Below are 10593 nucleotides of genomic sequence, written 5' to 3' on the forward strand. Positions count from 1 at the left end.
AGTCCTACTTGGACCTGGTTACACAAAGGCGGCCACATACATGGACACAAGGGCGGCTATACGTGGCGTTTAGAGGCTCCCTTACATCTATATAAGGATGCCTTCTCATGAGTAATTTGGTAGAATGGTGTGCACACTTTATGCACACAACACATCCTTGTTGAAGGATTGTTAGTCCCTTGTATTCCTACTTGCTCTACTTGTATAAATCACCATTTAAACTCTACCTTAAGAGCGCATGGGTGGATGACACCATCACTTTGTAATAGTGTGTTAATCTAAAGTTTTTGATTTGCCACTAATCTAATTTTCATCGTATCTCTCTCTACTCTCCTTGCTACTAGGTCCTTATTGTATTCCGCATTTCTTACACCATAGTCCACATAGACTCTAAACTTCTTGTTCTTCTTCAGCGTTAGGACGATTGGCAACAACCATTTTCTTTTTTTTTTTTTTTAATGTGGATGTGCTTCTGTGTGTTTTACATATGTATTACATAATTGTTTGCATGCACCATTTTTTGTCTTTATGAGTAGTTAGTATAAGTTTACTTATGTTGTCTACCATGCCTCTCTTTGAATAGTTTAATAGTGTTGTGAGCCTTACAAATGATTTCATCTTCAATTGTCCTTGAAATAAAATGCACTTTAATATTAAAAAATTCCTAGTAGTTTATCTCATCAAAATGTCTTTTTTTTTAAAGGAAATCTATTGATCAGAAGTCTAATCTCTAATCCATCAAGTATGGAGCTCCATTGTTCTAAGATGCAAACCATTTTGTTTCAAAACACCATCCCCGAGATAGGGATGGAGAAGTATATGGATATGTTAAGCTTAACACCGTGAAAATTTGTGGACCTCCATTGTTTTGAGATGCAAGCCATTTTTGTTCCAAAACACAAATCTCCAAGATAGGGATTGAGAAGTATATGGATATGTCAAGTTGAACAAGGTGAAAATTTGTTTTGACCTGCAAAAGATGTACGATTAGGGAAGAGGAGTAAAGAAGGGAATGTACTTCTTGAGAGTGAAAGTCCCCATGGCACCTATTGCACATGGGGTTTTTCGGTTTTTTACAGTTTTTTACTTTGATTTTGCTTTGTCTTTGAGCATTGCAAAAATGAAACTAAAAAAATACTAAGAGCTTTGGTTGGGAAGCCAAAAATTCTAGTTAAAAACAATTAAGGGCAGATAAAACTAAAAATACACATGAGACTGACTTTGTTAATCTAGTAAAAGAACACAAGACTATATGGAAGGGATGGAGGTATGGCTTAGATAAGTTGGATCTCATGCAAGCATTTCCTTTGTCTAGATCCATTTGCTAAGCATCCCCCAAAACTAGTGTAACCATTTGAAAGGACAAAAGAATTAGAAGGAAAGATCTGAATCTAAAATCCTCAATATGTCAAGCCCATGCATGATCAAAGTGCTTGTTTGGCAACAAGGTGAAGGGTCACATTGGCATTGCGACTTCGCACAAGAAGGTAGGTCTACCAAATGAGGACACATAAGGCTCTCAAATGAAAGGACCCATTTACAAACTAAAAAACCAAAGAAGATTTCAATGCTTCACATGCAAGGGTCAAGTGTACGCCTTTCTCTCTTGTTTGCTAAGCCTTGGTTTAGAATGCCGAAAAGGAAAGGAAGGAAAGAGAGAGAGAGAGAGAGAGAGAGAGAGAGAGAGAGAGAGAGATGTTAAAAAAAAGTGGAAAATGTAATGAGCCTTTACAAATACAATTTGCTAAACTTATAAGCATCGTGGGAAATACCTGAGGGCTGAGAGTAAGTTTTTCAGGTGAGAGAAACAAATTGAGCCCACAATAGCTTTTGAAAGCCAACTTGTTTGACTGATAGAATTGTTGGCAAAGTCACCCACATAAAAATAAAGACTAGGGGTTGCTTTTGTCATTTGGTGACCTGGGGGGGAAATTTATATTGAGCTCAATATGTATTCTACAGAATCCAACACTAGTTTTGCTCTAGAACATGGTAATGGGTATGGCAAAAGCTGTCGGAAGTGCATCCTCAGCAACTGCCATTCTGTAAGCTGTATACCATGTTGATTTTCAAGGGGGATCCACTAGTAAAACTAAGGAGACATTACTTGCGTGCACCAAATTGCCCATAAGCAACCCTGTATACGGGACCTGCTTTGTAAAAGGCACTTTTTTTCCCTTGTAAAACCCCCCTTCCTTATAGTCCCGCAGTACCATACAATAATCCTCGGTGAATCCCTGGGCTGATTCTCGGGGAACTTACTAGTAAAACTACGGAGACATCACTTGGGTGCACCAGATTCCCCTCATTGAACCCAATATACAGTACCATACAATAATCCTCAGTGAATCCCCTGGGGTTGGTACATTTCGCACTTAAGACCACAACTAGAGGAACTGCCTAGGTTCGAGATTGTCAATGATATTGTAGGTAGCCTTGTTGGGTTTAACTCTTTTAGACTGCATTTCCTCTAGCAGCACCCATGCCCTTGTGTCTTCGCCGTTCATCGCATAGGCTGCCAGCATAGCATTCCAAACAAGCACCCCATGCTCTTCAGAGCTTCGAAATACAGCCCTTGCATCCTCCAAGCTCCGACACTTTCCATACATATTTATGAGCGCAATCGATGCGATAAAGTCGAACAAAATCCCGGCACAAACACCGTACTTGTGAACACGTCGACCTTCTTCTAGTGCTCTCATATTTGCACAAACATCAAACACTATTGTAATAGAGTAATTGTTTGGATTGACCCAATTTTCCTGCATTTCATAGAACAACTCTAAAGCCTCCTCATATAGATTATTCAAGGAATGAGCTGCAATCATCGTCGTCCATGTGACGAAGTTACGTTGTAACATCCTGCGGAACACTCTCGTGCTATCTTGAAGACTTTGGCATCGACCATACAAGTTAACAAGTGCATTCTCTACTTTGATGTCTGTGATAAAATCAGTCAAAAGCATTTGAGCATGAACCTCATACCCCTTAGAGAGATCCATAAGGTTGCCGCAAGCGTTGAGAATTGATAAATATGTGGATCTAGTAGGCTTCAACCCTTGCTTTGGCATGTGATGAAACATTACAAGAGCTTCTTCATTGCATCCGTTGTTAACACATGCACTGATCATGGCAGTCCAAGAAAAAGCATCATGATAAGGGAAACGTCGAAATATATCCCTCGCGCTTTCTAGATTCCCACATTGCCCATACATGTTAATGAGCGCAGTGCCGACAATCATATCATAAAACCCATATGCAATTACAGCTGAATGCAACATCATACCTTCGGACAAGGCAGCCGCATCTGCACAAGCATCAATGGCTGACACACAAGTAATTACATTTGGCTGAAATCCCTCTGCTAGCATGCCACGATAGTACTTTAGCGCATCCTTGCCACATCCATTTTTGGCCAAGGCTGAGATGATGGCATTCCATGATGCCCCATTCCGATCAAGCATGCCATCAAAGAAATTCCTTGCTTTTTCCAACTCATTGTTATTTACATACGCATTGATCATTATGTTCCCTGAGTATATATTTGGTTGTGGGATCTTTTGATACACCGCCTCTGCCTCTTCGATGGCACCACAGCTCCCATACATCAACACAAGAAGGTTTCCTAGATACCGATCTGCATCAAGTCCACAAATAGTAATGAGTGAGTGTATCTCTTTGCCAGCGGTGAGGTCTTTAACATGGCTGCATTCTTGTATCTCAGCTGCCAGGCTATCAATGTACTCAGTCTCAAACAAGAGAAGCTCTTCTTGAAAACTTTCAACCGGTTGTTCTGCATTTTCAGGAGGCGAGAACGGATAGCTTAAAGGGCTATCCTCAGCAAGAATGGCGGGTAACTCTTCCGCAACAACACTCGTTGTACTACAGTGACAAGGCAATGATTCCACATGGGAAGGCTTAATATTCCAACTAACAACATCTCCTGAAGAGTAAAAATGCCGACTGCTTCCTGCCAAAGGTCCAGCTTGATTGGTTGTTAATGAAGTAAGAGAGCTAAAAAGCTCAGCTTGCAAAGACATGGTGAAGCATGCGCTTCTTCTCCAGGCCTACGTCTTTTGCAGATTCCTTCACCTGCCATACATAACGATAAAGGAAATGCCCAGATTATGCATGCGCAGATGACGTATCAATCACCATAGCATGTGTGTGTGCCGCCCTGAGTGCGGCCATTGACCTAAAATGAGAGAAGCTATCCACTTTGATGATGCTCAACAAAGTGGATAGCTTCACAATCCTCACCCCTGCGCATTTTGCGAAGAGGCTGTAACAAAGCTGCACGCGAAGCAAAGATATCGAGCAAGCTGAATACAGGTAGATCGCTCACAACAACCATACACTTGGCAATTTTGAGAGGATGCATTATGGATAGAGGTGTGGTCTCGAGGTCCTAGGTTCAAAACCTTTCTGCGTCGCACTTGTCACTCTATGGAGGTGTAGGGTTAGTGTCTTTAGTTGAAGTCTTAGGAGACGCTATGATACCTTATAAGGTACCTCACGGTTTTTCCACCCACATGGTGAATTTGTAACAAGACTTGTGGAGCAAGGCTAGCAAATCTCCTAGGTGCATCAACTGCTACAATCAACCCCCAACTAATCACATTTGGGATGCACACAACCAATGAGCAATATGAGGGACTATTCTTACAATTTGTTCACCTTCAACAAAACCTTCCAAGGTAGTTGTTGAGCATATCAAGGGCTTGCTTCATCCCGCATTTGATATCAATCCATTGCATCACAAGCTCACTATTCTCCAAGTGTGAGCCGACAATAGACCATCCAACCTTTCATGGATGGTAAATACCTTTAGTGTGCTTACTAAAGCATTTTTGAATGCTCCATGGAGTCAGTCTACTAAACTTGAAGACTTATTTCAAATGCTCCTCAACAAGTCATTGATCTTGTTGATTTAAGCATCTCAACAAAGAAAGCTAGTGAGAGTGATTGAGTTGCACAAGCTCAGTAAGGGGTACCAGCTGAGGTAAATTCAATAAAACAAGGGAACCTTAGCTGATGCAGGAATGGGGTGCGAAGGCCGTGGACTCATAAACCCATTTAATGTTTTAATTTCAACCTTTGCAACCCCCATTTGTACTTGCAACGATGGCACAATATTTGTCCTCTCATGCTTGCCCAAAAACTAAGCCATATATGTAAGATTTGTTTACTTGGTGATGCATTATGCAAGAGAAAGATCCTGCAAGAGAGAGAGTCTCTCCTTGTAAGACCCATATTTCATCTCAACGGGATCCAAGCATATAATCACCTTTGAGGGCACACATTTCCACACCTTTGGGAAGTTAAACTAAGGTTTGCAAGAGTCAAGAAGGGTTTATGGGGGTGCAATGCAAGGCACTACAACACGACCACCTTATACCAATTCAAATGAATGGAAAGCGAACGATGAGAAAATCTAGCCATCATTGCACTAGAATTAGGGAATGTGGGCATCCATTACTGTGAAGGAAAGGGTCCTAAGGGCCAAGGTGGGAAAGTCCGTAGGGCAAGGCCAACTCTTGCCCTCGCAATTACATTGAATGCAAAAATGTGCTAAGTATGCATGGGACACTTTAGATACCATCTTTTCTTTGCTTCCGAAGCAAAAAAAACTCCGGATATCATTGCCCATCCAATTATTTCATTTGGCTAAAGAGAGAGGTTTGTCTCCAAGCTCACATCAATCAACTAAAGAGCCTTAGATTCCAACTCAGTGTGAATTAAGCCCAACTTGGTCAAACAAGACAATGTCATTGCACACTATTGCTGAAGAGTTTACTACAATAAGGTTATGGACCATCATTATTGTAATGCCTATAGTGGATAGACCAACGAGGCATTCATCATAGTCACATCGTCATAATAATTAGGAGTAAGTAGATTAGAGGGAGTATGCTCAATGCAAGGAAATGAAACTTGCTTGATTGATTAGAATGAGAGAGTTTCATGTCATGCCAAGGGTAGGACTATAGGAGGGCATGGCCCTGGCCAAGGGCAGACGTATACACATGCGGTATAGGGGCTATATATAGCTATGAGCTAGAGGGCCAAGGGCCCAGAGCTCAGGGAAAAGGATCCATGAAGGAGGGGGGAAAGGAGATCAATTGCATGAGTCATGCATGATCTGTCTCTTCTCTCTCTCTCTCTCTCTCTCTCTCTCTCTCTCTCTCTCTCTCTCTCTCTCTCTCTCTCTCTCTCTCTCTCTCTCTCTCTCTATAGAAGAATAAGGCAACCCTCTCTCCCTCGTTTTCAGTAGCAAAATGTGCATGGTCTTGCATGAGAGTGCAAGCCATGGTGTGCAAGGTGGCTAAGCAAGAGGGTGGGGTGGAGACACACAGCGTGTGTAGAAGCTCTTGTCAAGCAAGAGTGCATGGTCTTGCATGAGAGTGCAAGCCATGGTGTGCAAGGCGGCTAAGCAAGAGGGTGGGGTCGAGGCACACAGCGTGTGTAGAATCAAGCGGGGACGAAGATGAAGCGGTGACCTCGTGTGCAGGACCCCTTGAAGCGAGGGGAGGTGGTGTGTCGACCGGCTCCAAATCGGACACTGTAGAGCTTGACAGGAGCACGAGGCCGAACTGAAGGGAGCCCGTCACTGTGGCGGGCGCAATCAAGCAACGCAGAGCGACTGACAATCTTTCTTGCTCTCGGCGGCGCTACTGTGAACGCCATCGCCATGCCATCGTTTCTCTCTCTCTCTCTCTCTCTCTCTCTCTCTCTCTCTCTCTCTCTCTCTCTCTCTCTCTCTCTCTCTCTCTCTCTCTCTCTCTCTCTCTCTCTCTCTCTCTCTCTCTCTCTCTCTCTCTCTTTTATTTGGGGGTCCACACGCAGGCGCCCAAAGATGGGCACCTTTACCCTAAGGGCCTTAGCCCACGGCAGAGACACCTCGTTTGGCAGCTTGAAGGTAGGCATCGATGCCTTGGGGTTTCGTAGCCTCGGCAAACCGGATTTTTTGGTTCTAAGCTGCAGATACAAGAGATTCTGAAGACTTTGGAATTGTGTGGCTCACACAAACAAGGATCGACAACTCACAGCGATTGACGGGTATGCCCGGCCTATCAAGGGCATATCGGACGCTTTTCCTCAAGGATCTTGGTACCGCATGCACAGCATGCAACAAGCTGTTGCAAATTTGTTTTGTTGCGCTGTGCAAGACTTGGACTAGGTTGTTGAGAACCATTGACATGCAAAAGGTTGTCGATCTCTCGCCTTCAACCCAACAATGGATTCAAGGAAAGCAAGGCTTTCGGTTATCCGACATCGCCACCACTGTGGAGCCATGACCTTTACATCAATAATTGCTTCATATCTGCAGGAGATGGCAATAACGACGCTTTCGATGGCCGGTAAGTACAATAAATTTGAAATTGATGTTTCTCATTCGTTTCAATTTTGCAAAAGTTTTTGCATTAGTGAACGTGAGATTCAGGACCATTGCTTATGGTGGAAGGGGAGCTTGTTCCAAGGGATGTTTGTCAAGGAAAAACGTCAAAGTGTAAGTATGACCGACAATAGCTGCAAACAAGGTTGTTTCGCAGTCCATGCAAGTACATGCAAAAGGCGTGTGTACTGCTATACCAGTTCTCTCACAGGTTGATCCAGTCCATCACTAAATACGTTACACTTACAATTTTAAACCCTCAAGTTATTCGCATATATGGCTATGAGCCGGATTCGAGCACACTACCAGAAACTTGCCCACAAGTGGGCGACAAGCTTAGTCAATTCCAAGTTATGTTTGTTTTTGTTTATGTTTTACTTTTCATTCTTGGAAAGACCTCTATGCTGTGTCAAGCAAAGTGCTTGGGCAGCCTCCGTACGAAGCAACTATATAAAGCAAAGTGCTTTGCCTGTCTTCATCTGAAGCACAACTTATCTATGTGCCATAGTATTATCGATTGACTTTGGATCAATGATAATGGCACACATATAAGCTCATAGTTTACGCAACAACGCACTGTGATGTATCCATGCCAGTGTCATTGTGCACGGCACGTATACCAAGGGCTCACATGGTTAAGACTATCATTGAAGCCAAGGGCTTATCATTCTATCTTTTGATATGTATGCATGGCATACTAGTATGATGGACGTACAACATCCATCAATGCATACTCTTCCGCTATAGCACTAGCTACTCTGTCAAGGACGAGCTCAGTTGTTGCTGTTTTCAGACATTTTATTTTTATGTTTATTCACAGGCAACGTGCCATACATCTGCACCCTGATACAGTCACGATCACATACAAGGTAAGTGGATCAAGATTTGAATTTTGGTACCTCTCTCTACGAGAGCATGGTACAATTACACTGATGTACGCTTATAGAATAAGTTATGACACAAATATGGTCTACACTGGAGAATTTAAAAAGGGCATACAACACATTAGAATAAGGGGATTTTCGCAGCCGAGCATTCTCTCTCTCTCTCTCTCTCTCTCTCTCTCTCTCTCTCTCTCTCTCTCTCTCTCTCTCTCTCTCTCTCTCTCTCCAACTTCTATGCGGGAAAGATGTAACTAGGAATGATTTTATTGAAATCTTTCTATGTCAATATGGTAACAGGAAGTGCTACAAGCCAACAAGAAAGGCTACGAGCATGCAGGAAGGGCTAAGAGCCATCAATTACCACCTATTTTGGCATCGCTAAAAGCCATTTGTTTGTAGTCCATTAGTGATGGAACAATTCTATTTTGCTGAGTACCCATCGATTCTAATGGACAAGCAAGAGTCTTCCCATTAGAAAATTATGGGGCATCCTTTTCAAGCTACACACTTTACGTGTAAACGTCAACTTGAATTGTGAAACTTGTAAGGGATTATCTCTACCAAGGTGTATAGATGACGCCAGCATTTTTGACAACACGACTGCTCACAAAAAACCAAGATCGTGGATTTTTGGGTGTGAACAAGATTTAGTTGTGATTACAACTCCAAATTCAGTGGAGTTCACATTAGCACTAAGAGTGCCTATATGAGTCACCTTTGGGGTACGACCCAGCGCGTGATTACTCAATCACTTAGTATGGGTTGAGGATCAATTTTTGGAACCTTAACACTTGAATTTTCAAGGAAAGAAGTCCCCAAACTGCCAAGGGGTAGTGGAAATATTTCAACTTCAAAAGTAATGAAATGCCACGGGCAAACCCACGGGGGTCACGAACAAGGCCAGCGCGTGATTACTCAATCACTTAGTATGGGTTGATGATCAATTTTTGGAACCTTAACACTTGAATTTTCAAGGAAAGAAGTCCCCAAACTGCCAAGGGGTAGTGGAAATATTTCAACTTCAAAAGTAATGAAATGCCACGGGCAAACCCACGGGGGTCACGAACAAGGCCAAGGGTTGTGGCTGCTCGTTGAGCAGTTTTCATGCAACGTTTAACCAAGAGGTTTGACAATGTTGCTTTAAACCAAGGGGTCTAGATTGCAAAGGCAACACCCAAGGTTACATGTGCAATACTTCTTGCATTTCATTAAATTTCAATTAAAGTTTTAGGCCTTTGGAGGCGAGAAATTTGGGTAGGTGCTTTTCACTCCGCTACAGGTACACATTTGTTTTGGTTTGGTTTCTTTTGGTTTGATTTTTGTAAGTGGATGCATAAACAATGTTTGCTCTTCAGCGAAATGACAAGGTCATGTAAGAGCCATGCAATTTGGGCTGTGGTGCTTGAAATAAGTTTCTGCATTATGCAGCTATAGACCCACTTGTAGGGTTTAATTGGCACATGTTGTCACAGGGGGTGCAACATGTTCTAGGAACTCAAGGATTTCAATTTAGCCAGTGTGGAGCATGGATAATGAGGGTCTCTCTCATGCACGATGCATGCATGTTTACAGTTACCTCCACACCTAAGTACATCTCGTACTTGAAGGACATTTTTTCACACATCCTTACCTGAGCCACATATTCCACATGTGGAGAATATGAGTCTCTAGGAAAGACACTGGCGCCGCTATTTCAATTATGTGTCGTGACGATGTCCCTAGGTGCTGGTCCCATCTGTTTTCTAGACCATTTTCAGCACGACGTATCAGGAGAAATTTCAGTGGCCAGAAATTGTCAGATACTTAGAATGACTTGTTAAAGTACAAGTGCTAGTTGTTTTACATATAGAAAGGCTATGAGTTGTTAATGAAAAAGTTTCATTGTTTGTACCTAGAAGTGATCACTGTTTCACCTTCTATTATGGTTCAGATGTTTCAGCAAGGTTTGCAAATGATTGCAATTGAAAGTATTTAGTTTCTTTGCAGAACCATTTACATTCCTCTTCAATGTGTGCTAGGCGCATCACATTTGCCATAAGTATTGGCAAGGATGATCATGGATATACATGTTCAAATCTCTTTTTTGCTAAATGCATGCACACTAGGTGTTATGGGCCCTAGTGTTTAGCAAAGACTGATTTGGAACGGCATGCGTATTCATCAAGTTGTTTCTTATGAAGCATTTGCAGTCTATGTGCAGTATCTCTATGAGAGTACTTTTGGGTCTGCTAATCACCAATAGAGTTCATGGCTCGGTTTGAGTGTTTGTGGATTTTTCAAGTTAACCACGATGGTTATTCCAAAAATTGTTGA

General features: G+C 42.4%; 1 protein-coding gene across 1 annotated transcript; it reads right to left on the minus strand.

Moving 5' to 3' along the window:
* Positions 1 to 1812: 1812 nt before the first annotated feature.
* Positions 1813 to 4360, minus strand: LOC147425609 (pentatricopeptide repeat-containing protein At2g03380, mitochondrial-like). The gene has a single exon (XM_086500313.1). It carries the CDS (start codon positions 4038 to 4040, stop codon positions 2388 to 2390), a length of 1653 nt encoding a protein of 550 aa, XP_086356439.1. The 5' UTR covers positions 4041 to 4360; the 3' UTR covers positions 1813 to 2387.
* Positions 4361 to 10593: the final 6233 nt, after the last annotated feature.

The sequence above is a fragment of the Adiantum capillus-veneris genome, chromosome 25 (assembly GCF_014529385.1).
Source record: "Adiantum capillus-veneris isolate H3 chromosome 25, ASM1452938v2, whole genome shotgun sequence".
In the NCBI taxonomy this organism is placed as follows: Eukaryota; Viridiplantae; Streptophyta; class Polypodiopsida; order Polypodiales; family Pteridaceae; genus Adiantum; species Adiantum capillus-veneris.